At 43.8% G+C, this 24,738-nt stretch overlaps 2 protein-coding genes across 2 annotated transcripts in view; one reads left to right on the forward strand and one right to left on the reverse strand.

The window, feature by feature from the left end:
• Positions 1 to 1,311: 1,311 nt before the first annotated feature.
• DRC12 (dynein regulatory complex subunit 12 homolog) lies at positions 1,312 to 5,093 on the reverse strand. Its single transcript, XM_068987942.1, has 6 exons — positions 5,024 to 5,093; positions 4,555 to 4,620; positions 4,043 to 4,162; positions 3,272 to 3,364; positions 1,712 to 1,842; positions 1,312 to 1,440 (listed from the first exon to the last, which is right to left on the reverse strand). Exons 1-6 carry the CDS (start codon positions 5,091 to 5,093, stop codon positions 1,312 to 1,314), a joined length of 609 nt encoding a protein of 202 aa, XP_068844043.1.
• Positions 5,094 to 12,225: 7,132 nt separating this feature from the next.
• CBL (Cbl proto-oncogene) overlaps positions 12,226 to 24,738 on the forward strand; it is an 80,443-nt gene continuing 67,930 nt past the window's right edge. The window contains exon 1 of the mRNA XM_068988603.1: positions 12,226 to 12,414. Within this exon, the coding sequence (XP_068844704.1) occupies positions 12,226 to 12,414 (189 nt within the window). The remainder of the gene's footprint in view (positions 12,415 to 24,738) is intronic.

Here is a 24,738-nt window from a genome sequence, read left to right on the forward strand (position 1 = left end):
TCTCGTGGGACTGAACCCTTAACCCCTGGGGTCTGATGCTATGGCCAGGTAGATAGTGCCACAACTGAGTTAGATTGTAACACAAAAGTTAAATTATGTCTACAGAGAATTACTTGTTGTGGGAAATCTCCCCCTCCCCCCTTTTAAAATGTGTTATATTCATTTCTCTTGGAGAAAGTTTAAGCACCATGGTGGTGTGGTGGTTTAGCTGCTCCGTCATGTCCAAATCTTTTGTGACTCCGTGGACTGTAACCTGCCAGTCTCCTCTCTGTCCACGGGATTTTCCAGGCAAGAATACTGGAGTGGGTTGCTATTTCCTTCTCCAGGGGATCTTCTTAATCCAGGGACTGAACTCAGGTCTCCTGCATTGCAGGTGAATTCTTTACTAAGCTACCCAGGAAGGCTTTTAAGCTCCATAGCTAAAAGGTGCACAGTTGTGCATAGTGGAAACAATTGTGCATAGTGAGTAGAATCCTGATGCTCATTTCTACCTAAACCTCCACCTGTTCTACCTGAAAGATCAGTCTGTAAGGATGAAATACAACTTACTGAAAGGAAGAATCTACGGAGGGTGAAAATGAACTGTTTCTGCTGTTTCTATTATGGTGAATATATATTCTGTTATTCCCAAGAGATGGCAAAACAGTTAGAATATATTTGGTTATTCCTACTTTATACAAAATTAATTAGACCAAGTAAACTTTTTAAATGATATTATAAATTCAATACAAGGCAATGCTGGGAATTCTTTTCAAAATCTCCCCCTTCCATATTTAACCGGAAATGAAGTAGAACTGAGAACGTCGTAGTAAAATAAAGGAGAAGCAGAGAGTGTTCCATTTTCAGGTGGGCTGTGGGGCTGGCTAGGATTGATGCCATCTGGAACTTTCCCTAAGCATGACTCCAGGATGTTGGGTATATTATAAGAATTTGGAGACTAGCTGCACCTTCCCTCTGTGGGCACCTGAGGATTGTGGGGGCTGGTGCCTAGTCACTGTTGGTCCTTTATAGAAATAGCCTTTATCCACAAATCTGGCTGCCTTTGTTGGTGCTGGTGGGGATAGGGTGACCAAAAGGGCTCAAGGGTCAAGGGGTGGGACCCAGACTCCCTAGGAGAGAAGTTGATACCTTGTCAAATTTCTCTATTGTTATTCCATCTTCAGGATAATGGGTCAGTCCAGAACTGAGATATTCCCATGAGAGGCACTCCTCTCTGCCAAAAAACACAGCTCACAGTCCTGCTGAGGTCTACATCAAGACAGCTTTATTGCTGGGGCCTCAGAGGGCCCCAGAGACTAGAGACTCACAGCTTCAAAGATCCAGGGGGTTGAGTCCAAACTGGCGGAGCTGCTCCTTGAGCCTGGCGTGGAGTCTCAGCACAGCCCCGTCCCACTGAGGCTTCACCGCTCTCAGCTTAGCCAGGAGCCGATCCAGGCTGTCCTGCGGACACCGAGCTTCAATCTCAGGAAGGAAGAGGGTAGGGTAAGGGGTGCCCCCAGCCTGGTCTGTAAGCTTTCCCAGCCAGTGTTTTCTTCAAGCTCTTATTCTTAGTGGGTAGGCATGGTTGTATCCCCTTAAGACAGAGCAGAATCCCCTGTGAAGATGCTTCTTTCCCTTCCCCCTGGTCTGTCATTGTCATACTTGCTGGGATTTGTGGGGATGGGGAAGGGCTGGGCCCTGGGATGGCTGGTCTTCGGAGGATAGGGCTTACATGTAAGATTTCCTCATACTTGGCCTCCATGTCTGCCACGTGGGCCCGAAGCTGAGCCAGAGTCTGGTCCCGCTCTCCGAGGGCCTGCTTGGCCTCCCTCTGGGCAGCCTCAGCCTCCCTCTGGCACAGTTCTGGGGGAGATGGTGCCAGGGAGGAGGATGAAGGAGGACAGGATTGTGACACTCTGCCTCTGAACAGAGTCTCCCACCTGAAGAGCACGACATGAGCAGGACTGTTCCAGACTTCCCCAGAGCCGTCAACCTCCCCTAGTTCCTATAAAGAGCTTGGGACAAGAGATTTGGCTCCCAAATCAGGTTGCCGTTCACTACTTGTGTAACATCTGACACATCTCTAAGACTCAGTTTCTTCCTCTTTATAGAGAAAATGACACGTGCTTCACAGGTGTGCTCTGAGAGTTAAATGTGATAATGTGAGGACATCCCCAGTGCCAGTGGCTAGGACTCTGCGCTCCCAGTGCAGGGGGCTCAGGTTTGAGCCCTAGTCGGGGAACTAGATCCCCCATGCTGCAACTAAGAGTTTACATGCTCCCAACTAAGTCTGGGGGCAGCCAAACAAACAAATAAATAAAAATACATTAAAAAAATGTGATAATGTGTGGGAAAGCACCTCGTATGTAGGAGGTGCTTAAAAATGCTGATTGCATTTGAGATAAGGCAAAGATTAGGAAAGGAACTCAGGGTCTTCGTGGGAAGATAAGCAACTCTTGGATATCTAAAGCTAAACTAAAGCTACTTTAGGATAAGAAAACTTTGAGGGCAAAATTGTGGAAAATCCGTGCCATGCTAAAATTTTTCAACTCTGTCCTGTTACCAAGATGGAAGAGAGCAAAAGCTTCCTGTTTGTTTTTTTTGTTTGTTTGTTTTGTTTTGCTTTGTTGCTTATTTAGAAGCTCATTTATTTATTAGCAAATAGTTATTCAGGACCTACCACACATTAGGTCTTGAAGATACGGAGGTAAGTAATTCAAACAGTTATATTCAAGCTTGCTTTCATTCTAAACATCAGCCAAACTAAGAGAGAATGTGTTTCGCTCGTGAGAGACATGGGGGCAGTGGGGAGTAAGAGCTGTCTTTAGAGAGACCATTGAGAGAGGGAGGTGTAGTGAGAAAGTTAGGTCTTCTTCACTTATAACTTAAAGTTTAAGATTGGGTATTTTTTGCTATCCTGAACCTTCTGTTGCAAGTAGTAGAAGAGTCAGTGGGGGAAGACAGTATGAGAGCTTAAACTGCAGTTTTCTAAAGAAAGACCATTCTAACTCCACCCCTTCAGGCTGGACTACATCAGTGTGATCCTCTGAGAGAAAGTGCTGTGAGGGCAGTGTGTGCGTGCTAACTCGGTTAGTGCTTGACTCTTTGTGACCCCATGGAATGGGGCTGTCCAGGCTCCTCTGCCCATGGGATTCTTCAGGCAAGACTACGGAGTGAGTTGCCATGCCCTCCTCCAGGGGATCTTCCCGACCCAGGGATGGAACCCACGTCTTTTAAGTCTCCTGCATTGGCGGGCGGGTTCTTTACCACTAGGGCCACCTGGGAAGCCTACCTAACTGCTCCCGCAGGCCCTTCACTTCTTCCTCCAGCTTCCTGGTGCGACTCTGCATCGCCTCCTGCAGGCTCCGGCACTGACGACTCATCTCTGGCCAGGGACCCAGGAGGGGAGAGAGCAGTGGAGAGAGGACAGGAGGTTGTGGGTGGGGAGGGCTCTGCTTGGTCCAGTGGACAAGTGCATAAAGGTCTGTTGGGGGCCTTCCCTGGCAGTCCAGTGGTTAAGACTTCACCCACCAATGCAGGGGACGCGGATTTGATCCCTGATCTGGAAGCTAAGATCCCATATTCCTCAGGGCCCAAAACCAAAGCATAAAACAGAAGCAATATTGTACCCAATCCAATAAAGACTTTAAAAATGGTCCACATTAAAAAAAAAAAAACATAAAAAAAAACAGTCTTCTGGATTCTTGTGGTGATCTGAGAAGGTGGGGACAGAGCTAGGAAACAAGACACCCATCCGCTATGCCAGCTTAGTATGTGAATTCAGGCCCTCCTTCCCACCCACTCCCACGGGAGGAGTGAGATAAAGGCTAGGGCTGCGTTTCATAGTCCACGGGACATCAAGCACAAAGCACTGCATGTCACGGAAGGTTCCTGCCCAAGACCATAGAAGGCCCCCTCAGGATTCCTGTGGGTGCAGGGAGGGCTGAGGCTAGGTATGGCAGTTCGAAGTCCTCCTTGTCTCCCTTTCTAGCATCCTTGGGCCCTCCCAGTTGTCCTCTTCTGGGCCCCTGTCTCCCGCCCACCTGCTCAATCAACCTCACACCTGCATATATGGCCTTCCCTTCGCTCCGGGCTCCCTCCAGTTCAGCCTCCAGGTCTTTGATCCTCTGCTTCAGCTGGTCTTCCGAAGCCTTGGCTCGGTGGGTTTCATCCCTCTGCAGAGCTGTGAACAGTCCAGAGCAGCCCTCTGCACTGGCTGGGGGCTCCACTCAATCAATCAGCCCCCATGGCCTTGATGGACTCTGTCCACCTTCAGAAACCTGACGGCAGCCTGCCAGTCTCTCATCGTCATTCTGTTTCCCTTCCCCGCCTCAGAATCCTACAGACTCTGTTACTAAGAGGGAAAAACTCTCTCTGTGTTCCAGCTATAAAAGTTAGCTTTCTTTATCAACCCTCATGGCCCACCCTGTCCTCATGACCCCAGCTCTTGACAATCTTTTCCCATTAGGGGATGGTTAGAGATCAGCTCAGCCCTCCACCATTGTTCCAAAACTTTAAGCTCCCAGGGATACACAAATGCCCACTGTCTCTGTTGCCGAACTTCACCCTTCTTACCCAAGTGGTCTTGGAGCACCTCCTTTTCCAGCAGTGCCAGCCTGTGCATGGATTCAGCCTCCACATCTGCCCTGGCAAGAAGGCAGACCCTCAGCTTGTCAGGACCTCAGCCTTCTCTACCCCCCTCCCACCCTCCTCCCATACCCTGGACTTCTCTTTTTTTTGTGGGAGATACAAGGACCATTAAATGAGGGATCTCTGATAGCAAAGCCTAATGAGTTCACTACCCAGCTCACAGTAGGTATTTGAAAGATTGTAATGAATATACAAGGAGGGCACACAGCCAGAAGGGATTCATGGGTGCTGATTTTCCCATGTTCCCAGCTCCATGGCACCCAAATATGGATATAAAGGGGAAAGGCCAAGACAGCTCCATCTTGTCACGCAGAGGGATGAATTCTCTCTGGAGGTCTCTGAGCCAGAACAAGGAGAGGCTGGGAGGCACCCACCTCCACCCAGTCTGACTCACCAGCACCTGCATTTCTTTTCTTCTTCTGGGCCCCAGCTTTTGTCCCTTTTTCTTTGGTCTTAGGTGGCATCTCCTTCCTGTCCTGGAGGGAGGGAGGCGGCTCATATTTAGGTCTGGACATGGAGATGCTCTCCTGACTCCCTAGACGGAACCAGGAGTCCCAGGAGAATTAGTGCTCTCATCTCCAAGTCTGTCTCTTACACTTTCCAGAAGCTTCAGTTCTTGGTTTCCTCGGAAACTTAGGCAAGGCTGTGGCCAGGGGGAAGGATGAACCCATTTCTCTCTACCAGTCAAGCTCTAAGTACAGAAATCAGTCCTCTCAACCCTCTTTCAGAGAAAATAAAGCTCAGTACCTGGCCCCTTCTCTCTTCCCATCACCCTTACCCAGCCTCTTCCTTCCTCCAAGACCCTCACTTGTCTCTGTTGTATCTCCCTGTGGCGTGACCCACTTTCCAGGAGGGGCAGAGAAAAGGCCCAACCAGCTAGGAGCCGGAGGAGGAGACTGTGTTCTGGGACCCAATCCAGAGTGGCAAATTTCATTTGGGGGTGGGACTGAGAACTGGAAGGTTGGGCTTCTGGAGGCTGCACGTTGTCCAGGCAACTGGAAAACATGGAGCTGATAGGAAGGTACATGCATGCTTGCTCAGTCGTTATAGTTGTGTCTGGTAGAAGGGGCTAAATACAATGCTTAAAATACCAAGGTCTCAGAGGGCCGATACTCTTCTTGTCCCCAGATCCTAAGTGTAGTTTGAGGAGACAGGGCTTTGGAACTGATTAAATATGATTCACTTCTAGGTAGCACTGCCTGCAATTTGGACACTTACAAATTATAGATCTACACATCCAAAATAATGCTATTGCGCTGATACAGAGGAAAAGAACTCACGGTAGCCATTTGGGGTGATTTACATTTCCCAAAGTCTCATCAACAAAATGACATTATTAAATAGGCTTAAAATTGAAGATCCCTTTCAGGAAGGTATTCTATGGTGAATGAGGGAAAGAAATTCAGGAGACGGTGGTTGAGAGAGTTTCCTATTTCAGATAAATGAGACACAGAGGAGAGTTCGACCTAGGACCTCAAGGTGCTGTGCTAAGTCACCTCAGTCGTGTTCGACTCTTGCAGCCTCTTGTGACCCCATGGACTGTAGCCCTCCAGGCTCCTCTGTCCATTGGATTCTCCAGATAAGAATACTGGAGTGGGTTGCCATGCCCTTCTATCCTGACATAGATGCAAATCAAGAAGAAAGGGTACTGGTTAGAGACAGGAGCTTTTGAGTTCTCATCCTTACCCTTCTCCAGATATGTAAATTTGGGTAAGTCATTTTCCTTGCTCAGCCTCGGTTTCTTAAATCTTTAAATCTTTGATTTTGTAAATCTTGAAAGGCTTGGATTTTCACCAGGTATTTACAGGACTATCTTCTTTTATGGTGACTTAATATATTTCCTCTTTCTCCCTATTCCTGTCTGTGGTTGATTTTCAGACAGGTGCTGAGAAAATAACCAGCTTGGTTCCCTGTGGCATTGAGTTGATTTGGGCTCCCTCTAGTGGATTTTCTTGACCTTCTACTAAGTCTCCTGAATTTTTCTATTTAAATTATTTATGGAGCAATGTTGGAGGCACCCCTCATTTAGGGGTGCTGCCTAGCATCTTGCTGGAGTCACGAATAGTTGGAAAAATAAATCTGGGGAAGGGAGAATGCTGAGTGGCTTGCTCTGGTTAGTTGTTCCCTCCCCGAAACCCCTCTCTCCAGCCTTTTGCTATTGGGAGCCTTTGCTGTCTGTCTGCCACCGATTTGTGAACACCAAAGTGGCTAAAATGAAAACAGCAGAAACTTCAGGGCTTTCCCCCTTGTGGATTTAGGGAACTGCAGACTCTTTCTTTAGATATTTCTCTGTCTTCCTCAACAGTTTTGGTCAATTGCCTGTTATCAAGAACAGATCTGAAGAAACTGCCTGCAATGAGATCTTGGGGCCAGGGGTGCGGTGGGGGTCGGAAATCCTTCTTCTAGGTGGTAGCAGATTCAGGCAGAGCCTGAGGATATTTATTTGTCACCTTCACAGCTGCAGGATACCTCTCTGACCCCAGGGACATTTTACAGAGTGAAGGGAAGAGCCAGCCTTGTTCTTTGTGATGCTTACTGTTCCTCTATTTCAGTGTCAGAAAATCTTGCCCACATGCCCCAAATCAGAAGAAGAGTTTTCTTCTAACCTTGACGCATGTTTTCATTTACTCCTGCCCTCCCCACACCACCCCACCCCACCGACAACCCTCTCTCCCCGAGTAGGAAAGCAGTAGAGGTCTCTGTCCTGTCTTTCCCCTCGTCCAGAATTCTGTGCTGGGGACTTTTCCATAGAATGATTAGTGTCTCTGCTAGGCTGAGGCAGGGAGTCACATACTGAGGAAGAGATTACAGAGAATAAACAACATATCGTGTCTCAGAAGAGCATTTACTTTTCAAATACGTTCAGTCAACTGACTTTCAGGTGCAGAATGAGGATGTGGTTTGGGGTGAAGGTGAAATGGAATAAGAAGAGTGCCACGGATCACATGATGCTATACAAACTGAGCCAGCTCTAGAATCATCCAGGAATGAGAATGACATTGTGCTCCACGATTCAATCTCTCGTACATTTTGAAAACAAGCCAAGTGAAAATTGGGAAAGAAAGGTCAATCTTTCGTTCTTTTTTTTTTTTTTTTTCATTAACCTCAGTTCAGAAGTGAAAAGAGGAAAGATCATTTCAGCAGAATTCTGCCTTCCTTTAAATAGGATCCCATTTTGGGGTTTTAAAGAGACACAGAGAGAAGGTCACCCTCTCTACTTTATTCAGATGTGAGACATAGGTCATCATGCATTAAAAGAAATATGGCTTGCTGCAGCAGGAACAAAGTGCAAATTACACCATCCCATTCTATAATATACAGACCATACTGAACGTAATACAAATTGGAAGCCTTAAACCAAGCCAGAGATGGTGTAGATGAGCCACAAGCTCATATGCAACTCCAAGGGTTAATTTCTCACCCTGAGAAATCTGTATGCAGGTCAAGAAGCAACAGAACTGGACATGGAACAACAGACCAGTTCCAAACTGGGAAAGTAGTACGTCAAGGTTGTATATTGTCACCCAGCTTATTTAACTTATATGCAGAGAATACCATGCGAAATGCTGGGCTGGATGAAGCACAAGCTGGAATCAAGATTGCCAGGAGAAATATCAATAACCTCAGATATGCAGATGATACCACCCTTATGGCAGAAAGTGAAAAAGAACTAAAGAGCCTCTTGATGAAAGTGAAAGAGGAGGGTGAAAAAGTTTACTTAAAGCTCAACATTCAGAAAACTAAGATCATGGCATCCTATCAGTTCATGGCAAATAGATGAGGAAACAATGGAAACAGTGACAGACTTTATTTGTTGGGGCTCCAAAATCACTGCAGATGGTGACTGCAGCCATGAAATTAAAAGACACTTGCTCCTTGGAAGAAAAGCTATGACCAACCTAGACAGTATTTTAAAAAGCAGAGACATTATTTTGCCAACAAAGGTCCATCTAGTCCAAGCTATGGTTTTTCCAGTAGTCATGAATGGATGTGAGAGTTGGACTACAAAGAAAGCTGAGCACTAAAGAATTGATGCTTCTGAACTGTGGTGTTGGAGAAGACTCTTGAGAGTCCCTTGGACTGCAAGGAGATCCAACCAATCCATCCTAAAGGAAATCAGTCCTGATATTCATTGGAAGGACTGATGCTGCAGCTGAAATTTCAATACTTTGGCCATCTGATGTGAAGAACTGACTCACTGGAAAAGACCCTGATGCTGGGAAAGATTGAAGGCCATAGGAAAAGGGGACGACAGAGGATGAGATGGTTGGATGACATCACTGACTCAATGGACATGAGTCTGAGTAAGCTCCGCAAGTTGGTGATGGACAGGGAAGCCTGGTGTGCAGCAGTCCATGGGGTCGCAAAGAGTCAGACACGACTGAGTAACTGAACTAAACTGAACTATACTCTATTAAATCTAGGATTTGACTATGAGGGGGAAAATGTCCCCTTGCATGTCTACAGTGTGCTAGGTGCTGTGGAAGACCAAAGTTGATAGGACAGTATAGCATAAGTTAATGCCCGCATGTGTGCTCCGCTGCTCCAGTCGTGTCTGACTCTGCGACCCCTTGGACTATAGCCAGCCAAGCTCCTCTGTCTATGGGATTTTCCCAGCAAGAATACTGGAGGGGGTTGCGATTTCCTCCTCCAGGGGATCTTCCGGACCCAGGGATCAAACCTGAGTCTCCTGTGTTGAAAATGGATTCTTTACTGCTAAGCCACCGGAGAAGCCCTCAAATTAATGTGTAATAGGTGAGAAATAGATGGTTATGGAAATTTAGAGGAGAGAAGAATTATTCTAGCTGGAGTATCTGATGAGGAGGACAACATTTAAGTATAAAAAATGGATTGGACTTCATTGCACTCTTTAGGCAGAGGGAATGCTCTGAGTAACGGTGATGAAAAAAGAATTGTGGTATTTCGTGACTTGGTGAGTCACCCAGCATAGAATATATGTACTAGAATAGTATAAAACTGCAAGGTAGTTTGGAGTTAGATCATGACTGTTAACTTCATTAAGGAGGCAATGGGGAGTGCTGAAAGTTATTGTTTTTTTGTTGTCAGAAGTATACTTTAGGAACACTGGTCTGGTGACAGAATGGATTTAAAGTGGCAGGGAAATCAGTAAGGAAATGGTTTCTATAGACGCAGTGGGAGGAAAGGAGGGCCTACAACTAAGGGTGGACGCATCAGGGGTGGGAAGTTTTGACAATTATATAAGAGCTTTGCCTGTATTTTTTCTTTAGCCATTCTAACTCTTTCTAGGTAAGTACTGATTAATGGAAATTCTACTGATAGGAAATGATAATTCTGACTCCACAATCAATTGTAGATACAGGCCACTGAGTTACAAACAAGAATGTCTGGCTGAAGAGTCTTTGAGTTCAGAGATCTTTTTTCGCCCCTCTCTTCTAGGATCATTTGATAAGCTTAATCAGTCAAGAGCTTTGTAGAAGAGCCAGGTGGGGAATCTAAGGCGGAACTGAGTACTCATTGACACACCAGGGCCTGCAAACTCCCAAAGCTGAGGCTCAGAATTAGCAAATTAGGGCAGGGCACTTCCTTCTTCAGGAGGGAAGTTCTGTTTTTTCAAAGTTCTTCCAACGGAACTTTGAGACTAGAAAAGTGGAAGTGACTGGGAACTGCATTGCTGTTCCTGGGAGGGGCATGGCCTCCTCAGGCCAGGGCTCAAAGCTCAAGGTTTCTGTGGTCAGGGCCTGATAACTAGCCTACCCACCTGCAGAACAAGGTGCTAAGCAAGGGAATCTTAAGGCAAAAAAAGGGGGAAGTGGTTTTTTTTTCATAAGGTCAAAGGGCCTGGAAGAAGAACTCATGGCCTGATGGTGCTAGCCTTTCTGAGGTCTAATCAGGATACAATGATCTGCAGCATTCCCATTCCTGGTCCTGACTTAACTAGGAGTTTAAAACACGAGGGAGTGGGGGAAAAAACTTCCCTTTTTCTTCCACAATGTTAGGAGAAGCAAATAAAGTTCAATTTCCTAATTTGTCAGGTGTGGGGTAAAGACAACATCGAGATTCTTTCCATGGCACGTCTTTTTTTTTTTTTTTTTTAACAATTGGGGATTCCCAGGTGGCGCGAGTGGTAAAGAACCCATCTGCCAATGCAGGAGACATGAGAGATGTGGGTTCAGTCCTCAGCTGGGAAGATCCCCTGGAGGAGGGCATCAGGACTGAAGTGACTTAACATGCATGCAGATGTTATCTTAAGGCTTCTCAGGTGGTACTAGTGGTAAAGAATCTGCCTGCCAATGCAGGAGATGTGGGTTTGATCCCTGGATGGGGAAGATCCCCTGGAGGAGGGCATGGCAACCCAGTCCAGTATTCTTGCTTGGAAAATCCGTGGGCAGAAGAGCCTGATGGGCTACAGTCCATGGGGCCACAAAGTGTCAGACACAACTGAATGACTGAGCACGCACACTCCCCCACCAAAACACACACTCTTTTCATAATGTAGAAAGGAGCTTTCACAAAGCCAGAAGTTTAGAAAAAGAAGTTTAAGCTCAGATGTCATTCTAAATTTGACTCTCATCAAATTCCCAAATGTCCTTTCTTCTAAAATCCTTTCCAAGAATCATTATAGGTAAAATAGTGCAGTAGACTCTCTTTTAAGAAGACTCAGTATAAACTAGATAACCAACAAAGACCTACTCTGTATCACAGGGAACTATACTTAATATTTTGTAGTAACTGTAAGTGAAAAGAATCTGAAATATATTAATAGGTACATATACAACTGAATCACTTTGCTGTACACCTGAAACACAACATTGTAAATCAAATATACTTCGATTAAAAATAGAAATAAAAATAAAAAAAGAATTCAAATGACCCCTCACCACAAGCCTGAAATATACATGAAACTGAAGTTTGACTCACAACTCAGGCATCAATTTTTTCTATTAAAGTAGAGGTTCATGTGGGTAACCCTCTGAAAAAAACCACTCAGAATCAGTAACTCAGAAGAGGTTACAATCACTTTGTGGGAGAACTGGTCGAGGCCTTTGTTCTGGTTCTGATTAACCAGTGGAACTTCCTAGCTCTACCCGTCGTAACTTAAATAGCCCAGTGACCTCCTCCAAGGCTGACAACCCACAACCCAGAAGGAACATGGAGGGCCGGCTTCTGCCTAGTGCGCAGACTCCACGTTAGCCACGCCCCGCCCTTTCCCCAACTCTTCCAGCAGGGGGCGAAGGGGGACGGTTCGGCCTGGGCCCGCCCCCCGGGGGCAGGGACGGGGGAGGCGGCGCGGAAACTTGGCGGCGGCTTTCCGGGCGCGGTGACTCGGGAAGGGGGAGGCGCAGGAGAGGCCGCTCCTCAGTCCAGACGCGGCCGCTCGCTTCTCCGAGCCCCGCGCGCTCCCCCCGGGCTCGCGCTCTGTGAGGGGGCGCGCCCGCGCGGACTCGCGCGCCCGGCGCCGCCCACTCCCCTCCCCGCGGCAGCCCTCCCTCCGCCGGACGGCCGGCGGCGGCTGCGGCGGCGGCCGGGAGAGGCCCCTCCTTCACGCCCTCCTTCCCTCACTCGCAGCCGAGCGGAGCCGGCGGACGCGGCTGGGCCCTGACCCTCTCCCGGGCCATGGCCGGCAACGTGAAAAAGAGCTCTGGGGCCGGGGGCGGCGGCGGCTCCGGGGGCTCCGGCGGCCTGATCGGGCTCATGAAGGACGCCTTCCAGCCGCACCACCACCACCACCACCACCTCAGCCCCCACCCGCCGGGGACCGTGGACAAGAAGATGGTGGAGAAGTGCTGGAAGCTCATGGACAAGGTGAAAGGCCCTGCGGAGCACCCGCGGGAGCAGGGGTGGGCGTGGGCGGAGGGGCTGAGGGAGGGGAAGGAAGGGACGGAGGAAGCTGGGGGAGGGGACGGGTCGTGCAAGGCTGGGGAGGCGAGGAGCCGGGGTGACGGGGCCGAGGGCTGGGGGGTGTGGGGGTAGGGAGGAGATCAGCAGGACGGGGGTCGGCGGAGGGGGAAGGGCTGCGGTTGGGAGTCGGGGGGAACGTTGAGGTGGTGTGTTTGGGGTTGCGAGACAAAGATGGGGTGGGGGCTGGGGGAGGTTAACTGGGGAGCCACCGGGGCGGAAGTCTAGTGGGGCTGCAGAGTTTGGGGCTCTGCGCAGGATGTAGGGATGTGGGTCACGGAATTGGCCCCGGGAGATAGGAGGGAGGGGGCGGTGAGGAAGAGCGCTTGATTTACCGGCTGGGACTGAGCTGGACGGGCTCTAATTAGGGAATTGGGTTTTACGGGCTCTCGTGGAGAGACCTGGGGTCCTGACAACTCCGCGGGCAGACTGCTCTGGGTGAGCGTACAATTGTTGTTTTTTTTTTTTTTCCTTCCCTTCTCATTAAGATGTGACAGAGATAAAAGAAATGGGAATATTTAAATGGACCGAGGAAGGAACTTTCCTCCACATCTAGCGCTGGCTCAAGTTTTTCTCTTCCAAAACATTGGATGGGATCCATTGCTGGTGCTGAGATATGCACTGATTAAACCACAAGTTCTGGTTATAACCTTTATCTTCGGAGAGATACGTTGACCGAGTGGGTTAAGCAGCAGATTCTGACTCCTTTCAGAACTTCCTCCTCATACACACTGCTTTTTGTTGGGTTCTACTTTTTTTGTTAATTATCCCGACTCATTATTACAGAACCTGACAAAATTGTTAGATGAGCTGCTTTGATTACTTTTTTTTTTTAGCAAGTGTGAAAAATAACCACTTTAAGCTTGGCATTTGACAGAATTTTACTTCCTTATAGTATGTCTGTATGATGAAAGATAGTAGTTAGTCCCAACCCTAACGGTTTGTTCCAGAGCATTCAGTTTTTCCTTTCTGTTTTTCAACATTTATCAATAACTGATTTTTGCAAAATTCATTCTGTAGATGAAAGATGGTTAGAAGGATCAGGCGTATATTGTAAGAGAATGGTGTTATTTCCTCCACAGTAAAATTGGTTTTCTTTGGTTCCTCTCTGAGCCTAGGTTCCTCTTCTGTAAAGTTTTTCATGGATTGCTTTGGACTAGAAACAGCTAATAAAAGTGATTATGAAGCACTTGGCAGATATAAATGTGCTGTAGAAATACTTAATAAGTCCTGTGTGAATTAGTGCTCCTGTAGTGCATACCAGTGGCTTCAGAAGCTACTTTTTCAGGGCTGGTTTTTCTCATGTTAAGTAATTGGTATTGTAATTACTGTTACAATGCTAATTTCATCCTTAGAAATTGCAGTAAAACCATTACAGAAAGGTAGGCAGTTAAGGGAATTTTAAGTGCATTGATACTTTAAAAATATATATTGAATATATTCAAAATCTGAAGATTGTAGGTTTGCATTTTGGGGATTTAGAGTTGACTTAAAAAGTTTCTCCTGAAATTTGCAATTCTAATTAGCTTCTCATTTGAGACACATGTATCAACCTGCAATGTATCAAGATTGTATTGATTAGAGACCTCTCCTTAAAAATAAAACTTTTTGTCAAACTCTAGAGTCTCTGTAATGTAGTCCTTAAAATGGTTGCCCCCACCCCTTAAGCCTTAACTCCATCTTTTTAAAGAGTGTGTAGTATGATTTCTTCTGCAGAATGTTTAATTATTTGGGAAGAATAAAGACCTCTGTTTTGAGTCAAAGGCTTTTCAGGTTTTGATAGTTGAGGGAAGTAGGTTTCTACCTTTTCCATTCTAGTGTAGGAAGAGTGGTGGTTTTATTCTTGTGTTGATTGTTTTGAAAGATGATTTTTAGTAGTCTGTGCCCTGTATCACATGTTACTGGTTGTGCTGAAATGAAAGCTTCGTTCTTCTTTCTGATGTGTTAATCCGGTAGATTTATTCTGCTTTCCAGATTTTCTGAATACTCCTGTAATGTTGTTAGAGTGTGCTCTTTTACTTTTGATGTTTTGAGCATAAATGTTCTCTTTTTTCACTTTATTGTTGACAGTCTTAATGTATCACTAACCCTTCTTGACTTCATGTCGTGTAATACAAGTGATGAAGAACTTCGTGTTAAATCCACAAATGTCCCACTCATTTATTGAATTTAGCTCTAAGTCACCATCTCTTACCTGTTTTAACCTTGTCATTAAAGCTAGGTGAATATTATTCCAGCCTATTATTAATCAGCTTATTGATTTAGTACTGGAAACTGTCTCCTCTCCTCCGTATTTGATATACATGGATGGAGAAGTTGGCCTAAGTCATGGGTTCTGGTCAGTGTAGGTTCAATTTACTATTCCATTGCAAAACTTGAACTCATTGTTGGAAAAATGCTTGTGCTAGGATGCTTGTTATTAAACAGAAGATGTGGTTCAGTCTCTATAGTTTTTTTTTCTTTTTTTCCTTGCCATCCCAGTATATTGTAATTGATATTTGTGAAGCTACCCGTCTGTGAAGAAAGTGGCTAGTAAGGAAATAGACAACTGGCTAGGGGGTAGAGAAAGCAATCATATAATTGCCTTAAATGTAAATGTGGAAATATCAAGTATTGAGTTTAGTGAGAGACTCAAAATTCCATTGTGAGATAGAGTAGGAGTTGACAAACTTTCTGTCATGGAACAGGTAGTAAATACTTTAAGCATTGTTGGCCACCTATGCAGTTCTATATTCTTGGCTGCTGTTGTTTTTACAACTCTTTCAAAATGTAAAAGGCATTCTTATCTTGCAGGTGTACAGAAAAATCCATCACGTTTTAGTTTGTCCACCACTGAAGTAGAGCATCATGCCGGCAGTATTTTAGGTCCCTGCTATGTTTTTATTTTAAATTAGCTTACGTTAGTAAAACCTTGAGGTATTGATTAATTTAATGGAATATAATTTATTGGAAAAATGCTTTCCTTTAAATCATGGATTTGAAAAAGCTTTTTAAAAAGATAATCCTCCTACTACTTACCTTTTCTGGCTTGCTGTAAAAAAAAGCACCTTAAGTAACTTCTTGTATTTTGGAAGTAAAATGCACGTAACAGAATTTATGAATCCGTATGTTTCATTGGATTGCTTTCTCCCTTCCTTTTTACCTTTCCCCGATGTTTGCATGCTCACTAAATCCCAAGGATAGCACTACGTGTAAATTCTTGCATTCCAGGAGATTCCATTATAGTGATAAGTGACTAAGTAAGGATGTTCAGTGCGATACGGGATCTCTTAAGTTTAAACATCACGTACAGGGACTTCGCTGGTGGTCCAGTGGTTAAGACTCTGCACTGCAAGTGCAGGGGGCATGAGTTCAATCCCTCGTTGGGGAGCTAAGATCCCACATGCCACACAGTTTGGCCAAAAGATTAAAAAAAAAATGCACATATTTCTTCTCTATCCTAACCTCTCAAGATGTAAATATCACGAGGACAACAGCTGTAATCTCTTTATCTCCTGCAGTCTCTAATCACGAGGTCTTACACAATAGTAAGTGCATTTGTAAATATTTGTTAAATGAAATTGCTTTGTGTGTCCCCAAAGGAAAACTGAAAGGAAGAGGTATGCAAGTGGTAATCATTATTAATTACATTAATTTCTTTCACTAGTTCTTTGGCAGTATCATTCCTCTTTTTTGGGTACTTAGCTTTGAAGAGGTTATGTTACTTAGTTAATAGGGAGCTTGACTTAGAATCCAGGATTACCCACCTCCTAAGGCTTAGTTGGGGCTTGTACCTTGGAAGGAAAGCTATGACAAAACTAGACAGCCTGTTGAAAAGCAGAGACATCACTTTGCCAACAAATGTCTGTACAGTCAAAGTTTTTCCAGTAGTCAAAGTACGGATGTGAGAGTTGGACCATAAAGAAGGCTGAGCACCAAAGAATTGAAGCTTTTTTGAACTGTGGTGTTGGAGAAGAGTCTGGAGAGTCCCTTGGACAGCATGGAGATCAAACCAGTCAATCCTAAAGGAAATCAACCCTGAATATTCATTGGAAGGACTGTTGCTGATGCTGAAACTCCCAATACTTTGGCCACCTGATATGAAGAGCTGACTCATTGGAAAAAAGACTCTGATCCTGGGAAAGATTGAGGGCAGGAGAAGGGGAAGACAGAGGATGAGATGGTTGGATGATATCACCGACTCAGTGGACATGAGTTTGAGCAGACTCGGGGAGACAGTGATCGACAGGGAAGTCTGGCATGCTGCAGTTCATGGGGTCACAAAGAGTCAGACACGGCTTAGCAACTGAACAAGGCTTAGTTATTTCCTCCATACAGTAAGTTCTCAGGTATACAACAGTCTTGATAATGAAAGTCATTTTTCAGAAAGTGACCTATGTAGGTATACAACAGCAATCCTCATGCATACTCTCACACCTCCATTCACACACAAAGTAGATATTTTCTTAAATGATATTAACATGATGTTTAACTAGTACCATTAAAAGTATCTACTTTTAAGTTAAAGATTTGTGTCTTTTCAAATTATGTGTACTGGTTACTTTGCATGGTTATTGTGGGGGCTTCTACATGTTATTTTTCTACGATACTTAATTCATGTTATCTGTGGTAGCATTTATCACTTTTTATTTCATCTGTCTCTTCCTCCACTAGATCTCTTCAAGATCAAGGCTTTGTCTTAACCTGAGTTCCTGTGTCTGATATATAGTATTATACTTGCTGAATGAAGTGCAGACATTTTAATAAAGTAAAATGAGATTGAAACATGCTCCCTTATTTTCTGTGTGATTAATTAGGGGGATAAGGTAGGGGATTTTTTATTTTTTGAGTGTTGAATTAAAATAACATTTGCTGAAAGTAGTTTTTACCTTCTTTTGGTTATAAAAGTGATACATAGTCATTGTAAAAAAAGATTGTGTTGTTTTCAAACGTGAGCTCACTGAGCATTTCATGTGATTCATGATAGAAATTTTGAAGGGTTTAGGCTGGGGAAGAAGATAATCTGCTCTGTTCATTTTGTGGCTTTGGTTGAGGTTTTGGTGACTCTTGCTATAATGAAACCTGTTTTTCATATGTTGTTAGCTGTATACACATGGGTAAGTTGGTTCCCAAAGTCTACTTTCAGTGGAGTTCATGTTACAGTGAACCATATGAGAATGTCCACTAATGACTAACCTAGAGCATTCAAAGAAAAACGAACTAAGTATTAAAAGAAAAATGAAAAAAAAAAAAAAAGAAAAGAAAAATGGTCTAAGTATTTGTTTGAAAACTGGGCCTAAATTTCATTCACATTTCCCAATAAAGTTATTAATTCTGATCTCCATTAGGTTTGTTGGAAGAGGGGAATTATAACAAGCAAGTCATTGTGAAATATTTTCATGATTAGCACATTTTGTGCTGGAAGGAAATAGGTGGGAGTAGTCAACCAGGAGCACTGGAAGCCAGCCTCAGCTCTGTCCCCACAATGTTCCTTCCTGCAGCAGCTTCCAAAAGGAGGAGGGGAAAGGGGTGATGGCATTCATGGTGCACACCCATGGGGAGTCAAGCCCTAGGAGATGGAATGTCACCACTATAGAAGCTCCTTAATCAGCAGTGACTCGGGGTCTCCCCTCTGCAACTTCCAGGACGGGTGGCAGGTCTTACTCAGCGGTGTCCACTACCTTGGGCGCCTCCTCACAGCCACCCCTGACCTTCCCTGTGGCTCTGGGATCAGCCATGAGGAAATCTTAAAATGAGGCCAACCCGCTGCTCCTTCAGTGAGGGGGATGGGATCCTAATTCCTGCCTCCTTGCTTAGCCCTGGGCTTCCCTGGTGGCTCAGTCAGTCAAGAGTCTGCCCACAATACGGGAGACCTGGGTTAGATCCGTGGGTTGGGAAGATCCCCTGGAGAAGGAAATGGCAACCAACTCCAATATTCTTGCCTGGAGAAATCCATGGACAGAGGAACCTGGAGGGCTACAGTCCATGGGTCACAAAGAGTTGGACACGACTGAGTGACTTTCACTTCTTAGACCTATCTGAATAGCAGTATACAAATACAGCACTCTTTATGAGAAACAATTTATGGATCATAAAATATATAGAACAAAATGTAAGTCTCCGTTTAGTCCCCTACCCCTAAACTACTGTTCTCTCTAGAGGTAACCACTGTCTACTATTTGGGGTCCATCTCTCCAAGTTCCTTTTTCTAAACGGCTCTGAACAAGTTGTTGCCTTCTTAGCGTTTAGTCGCGAAGACTGACAACTACTAATTCCTCATACTGTGGAGCAGTTTACAGTTTCACATCTGCGGATACAGTAAAGATTTCAGAATAATGTGTCTTATGAGATCGAAACAAGATTCAGAGAAATCAAGTAAGATAAGCCACCCAACTCATAGTTTTGTTTTTTAATGTGGATCTTGAGCTGGTGTTCAGACTCTGTTAAGTGAGTTTTATAAACCAGTGCTTCTCAGACTTTACCATAAATTCAGATCTGTGGATCTTGTCTGAATAGGTCTGAGGTGGGGCCTGAAACTCTGTGTTGCTGACATGGATCATACTTCAACAAGCAAGGCCCCTTCTACAGTTACTTTTATTTTAGATAAGTTTGACAAATTGTATTAAAAAAAAAGTGGAGTATCTTATTTATGTTTAAGATATTATGTTCTTAAATTTGATAAGTGGTATATATAATATTTTTAATACATATAAAATACATTGTTAAGCAAAAGTGGGATTTTTAAACAAAAGTGCTTCTAGAATGAAAAAATTATCTACGTTGATACAACGTGTAGGTCTCCTTGAATTCTTTTTTTAAGTTTTATTTAAGATTTTATAATATGGATATGTTACAAATCATAGTCTTCTAGGTTGTTTCTGATTTTTAATATTAGAAACGGTGTTACAGTGACAATCTATTATGCAGTTTCTAGGTATTCTTCAGGATAAACTTCTAGAAATGAAATGTACTGGGTCAAGGGAATCATACATTAAACTGAAAAGTATGTATTGGCACATTGCCTTCCAAAAAATCCGCTTTTATCCGCAATCCTTGTCTAGTTTGTTGATTTAAATATGGTAGCTGATTCCTAGTTTCTTTAGGTGAAAATTGTGTTGGCACCTTTCCACATCACATTTTCATTGAACTTCTTCCTGGGTGCTAGGGAATTAAGAATGAGCCATTGCTCACATTTAGAAACTAGAGATAGAACTGAAATTATACCGGCTGAGGAATCCCAGCCCTGCTCCCTATACCCCACACCATGGGAACCATCAGGCACATCTTTACCTAATCCTTGAGACCAGAAAGGGAATTGGAACTGGGGAGGTGCTTCAGACCAAACTGGAGACTCTACAATATCCTGATTCACAGTTGTGCTCTCATTAGGGTCTGACATCCAAAAATCTTGCTAAAATAATTTAATCTCTAGTTCATGCTAAGTATTTGGTTTTGAAGTTGCATTGATAAGTCTGGGAAGAGAATTATTTTTTCCTTTTAAAGACAGAATCCATATATAAAAACTGCACAGTTAAGCTGTAAGCACATGTCAGTTGTTTAATTTCCTATTGACTGTATTTTTGTCCTGTGATTAATATGATAAATGAAAATAATGAGTTTGGTAATTAGTTGTAAGTGGCAGAGTGTTTTTAATAAATAGTGTTGGGTGGTATTTGAGAAGTTCAGTTCAGTCGCTCAGTCTTGTCCGACTCTTTGAGACCCCATGAATTGCAGCACGCCAGGCCTCCCTGTCCATCACCAACTCCCGGAGTTCACCCAAACTCATGTGCATCGAGTCAGTGATGCCATCCAGCCATCCCATCCTCTGTCGTCCCCTTCTCCTCCTGCCCCCAAGCCCTCCCAGCATCAGAGTCTTTTCCAATGAGTCAGCTCTTTGTATGGGGTGGCCAAAGTATTGGAGTTTCAGCTTTAGCATCAGTCCTTCCAATGAACACCCAGGACTGGTCTCCTTTAAGATGGACTGGTTGGATCTCCTTGCAGTCCAAGGGACTCTCAAGAGTCTTCTCCAATACCACAGTTCAAAAGCATCAATTCTTCAGCACTCAGCTTTCTTCACAGTCCAACTTTCACATCCATACATGACCACTGGAAAAACCATAGCCTTGACTAGATGGACCTTCGTTGGCAAAGTAATATCTCTGCTTTTGAATATGCTGTCTAGGTTGGTCATAAGTTTCCTTCCAAGGAGTAAGAGTCTTTTAATTTCATGGCTACAGTCACCATATGCAGTGATTTTGGAGCCGCCCAAAATAAAGTCTGCCACTGTTTCCACTGTTTCCCCATTTATTTGCCATGAAGTGATGGGACCAGATGCCATGATCTTAGTTTTCTGAATGTTGAGCTTTAAGCCAACTTTTTCACTCTCCTCTTTCACTTTCATCAAGAGGCTCTTTAGTTCTTCTTCACTTTCTGCCATAAGGGTGGTATCATCTGCATATCTGGGTTATTGATATTTCTCCCAGCAATCTTGATTCCAGCTTGTGCTTCATCTAACTGGGCATTTTGCATGATGTACTCTGCACATTAGTTAAATAAGCAGGGTGACAATATACAGCCTTGACGTACTCCTTTTCCTATTTGGAACCAGTCTGTTGTTCCATGTCCAGTTTTAACTGTTGCTGCCTGACCTGCATACAGGTTTCTCAAGAGGCAGGTCAGGTGGTTTGGTATTCCCATCTCTTTCAGAATTTTCCACAGTTTATTGTGATCCACACAGTCAAAGGCTTTGGCATAGTCAATAAAGCAGAAATAGATTTGAGAAGTGTTGGGCAGAAAGTGAAGAGGAACTAAAAAGCCTCTTGAGGCTTAAAGCTCAACACTCAGAAAACTAAGATCATGGCATCTGGTCCCATCACTTCATGGCAAATAAATGGGGAAACAGTGGAAACAGTGGCAGACTTTATTTTTGGGGGGCTCCAAAAGCACTGCAGATGGTGATTGCAGCCATGAAATTAAAAGACTCTTACTCCTTGGAAGGAAACTTATGACCAATCTAGATAGCATATTCAAAAGCAGAGACATTAACTTTGCCAACAAAGGTCCATTTAGTCAAGGCTATGGTTTTTCCAGTGGTCATGTATGGATGTGAAAATTGGACTGTGAAGAAAGCTGAGTGCTGAAGAATTGATGCTTTTGAACTGTGGTGTTGGAGAAGACTCTTGTGAGTCCCTTGAACTGCAAAGAGATCCAACCAGTCCATTCTGAAGGAGATCAGTCCTGGGTGTTCATTGGAAGGACTGATGCTAAAGCTGAAACTCCAATACTTTGGCCACCTCATGCAAAGAGTTGACTCATTGGAAAAGACTCTGATGCTGGGAGGGCTTGGGGGCAGGAGGAGAAGGGGACGACAGAGGATGAGATGGCTGGATGGCATCACCGACTCGATGGACATGAGTTTGGGTGAACTCCGGGAGTTGGTGATGGACAGGGAGGCCTGGTGTGCTGCGATTCATGGGGTTGCAAAGAGTCTGACACGACTGAGCGACTGAACTGAACTGGGTAGTGATTATAGTTCAGGTCCCTGGATGGGTTTTGATAAATCAATAATGGAGAATAGTAATTTGAGTAAAAGCCTTTTTTTTCCTTGGGGCTATTACTAGTGATGATATGTTTCTCTTAAAAAATATGGGTTTCTGATTTCTCTTTGAAAAAAGTCAGGAGTTGTTTTCACTTAAATACTTCACTGTGTAGTTACACTTGTAAAACTTAAAATCTCTTTTAAGTTTCTAAGTTGATTAGTTTCTAAAATTTGAAGCTTTAAGAAGACTTTAAGAAATTAATTGATCTAACTTAATTTGTAGAAGGAGAGAGTCCTAGAAAGATGAGTAACCTGCTCAAGGTCACATAGCCAGTTAATGTCAGTCACCAGACTAGGACCCAGGTCTCTTGGCTCCTAGTCCTTTCTGGTGTACTTCCAGTTCTCTTGAGCAACTGATTCTTTAAAACTGTAATCAAATTTTCTGTGTTTTATGTATAGTTCACCATACTGAATACTTGCTTTTGAAGCATAGTGGTTATTTTAATCATGCTTTTTATCATACGAAAAAGTTTGAAATGAAAAATGCTTCCATGGATAAGTTTACAGAGATAAAAATACTTAATCATTCATAGTCTATAAGTTATACTAAAACTATAAGCTTATAGTTTTCTGCCTAACTATAAATTTAATTCCTTAGTGTTGTAGAAGATTCTGTGTTCAGAATAGAATTAGGCAATTTCCAACCATAATGTATTCCTCTTTATTGTAATCATAGCACTTTCCAAATTTTTTTTTTGTTGACTGTTGAGCCCTTGGCAGAAGCAAAGGGAGGTGTTAGGCCAGTGAGGAAGCTATTATGAATGGAGTATATGGCAGCTGTACAAGTATATTGTTGGTTTCCCGGAGCTGAGTGTGTTTCTTTTTGACATTGTTCTGAGTGATGCTGTAAATGTACAGGCAGAAGTAAACAAAAGGAAGCCATTTTTGCTATTCCAGGACTTGCAAAATAAAATTAGTCAAATGGAGAATAGACGAGGAAAATATCTTTCAGAAATTTTTTTGGTGAAGTTTTAAAGCTCAGAATGCTCATTTGTACTTTAGAGGTTAATGAAAACTAAGTGTTTAAAATCCTTTGCGACCCCATGGACTGTAGCCTACCAGGCTCCTCCATCTATCCATGGGATTTTCCAGGCAAGAGTACTGGAGTGGGTTGCCATTTCCTTCTCCAGGGGGATCTTCTTGACCCAGGGATTAAACCCAGGTCTTCCACATTGTAGGCAGACGCCTTTAACGTCTGAGCCACCTTGTATCCCTAAGTAGTAAAGGCAGGTTCTTTTGGCTTTTGATGTTTGTTAACTATTGAGTTGAATTATTCACAAAGGCTTTGGGAAACTTTTCCCCTAGAGGCTCTAAATATTTAGGGAATTTTTTTTTTCTGGAGATTTTAATATCAAAAAAGTTACTCAACCTATATACTTTCTTTATGGTCTGTGTTAGTGCTAAAGACTCAGAGTTGTCAGTGGAGTGCTAATTTTCCTGGTCGTGTGATGATTTATCTTTGAAATATCTTGAGAAAAGCAGATATTTAATCTACAAACAATCTTTATGAGGTCACATTCTAAGGAGGGACTGGTAACATTCATGGGATGTACCATGGGATGGTGGTGGTTCAAAAATGTGAACTAATCAAGTGTTTAGGAGACATTTTAGACCTCATGATATTTTAAATCTGTTTGTTGTGAGGGGTAATACGGTTTTTCAGTTCATTGTCATTAACAGCATTTATTGTTTGCTTACTATAGGTTGGGCAGAACAATTTTAGTTTAGTTTTGTTATTGGAAGGAAGTATACCTTTTTTCCCAGAGGTATTAGGCAAATACTGCATTTTAGCTTGAATTCTTAATACATTTGCTTTGAAATAGGGAGAATATAGGAGAAGACAATGGCACCCCACTCCAGTACTCTTGCCTGGAGAATCCCATGGACAGAGGAGCCTGGTAGGCTACAGTCCATGGGGTCTCAAAAAGTTGGGCACGACTGAGCGACTTCACTTTCACTTTTCAGTTTCATGCATTGGAGAAGGAAATGGCAACCCACTCCAGTGTTCTTGCCTGGAGAATCTGGACAAGAGGAGCCTCCATGGACAGAGGAGCCTGGTGGGCTGCTGTCTATGGGGTCACACAGAGTCGGACACGACTGAAGTGACTTAGCAGCAGCAGGGAGAATATATGGGTTAGGGGTGTGTGGCCTTGGATATAATAAATTTGGAGGGACCTCTGCTTGATTTGAACCTTTGAAGGAGTGGATACTGTAGCTTTTGCAGGTTGTTGGTCACCCTATTCTTGGGAGGCTTGCTGCCTTTTCTCTATCTTTTGGTTACGAAGTAGTCTGAGACCATACACGTTTGGAAGGCTACCTGCAGCATGGCCAGGATGGTAGGAATAACGGGGTCAGTTTCTGGGAGTTATCTAAAGGTTATGTGAGGTCTAACCTGTCTTCAATAGATAATTCCTGTGTAACCTGCAGATAAACCTGGTCAAGTTGTATGGAAATGGGGAGGGGACGAGCCTTAAATGTCTGCTTTTTTTTTGGAAATTGTGCAGTCCCTTCATAAACACTTATTATGAGATGGGTATTATTGTCTTACAGGTAAAAACTGAGGCTCAGAGGTTAAGAAATTTACTGAAAGTAAAAGACTGAAATAGGACGTTCTGATGCGGCTATTTGGTATAATCTTGTTGTATTAAAACATT

Source organism: Capricornis sumatraensis, chromosome 16, assembly GCF_032405125.1.
Source record: "Capricornis sumatraensis isolate serow.1 chromosome 16, serow.2, whole genome shotgun sequence".
Lineage (NCBI taxonomy): Eukaryota > Metazoa > Chordata > Mammalia > Artiodactyla > Bovidae > Capricornis > Capricornis sumatraensis.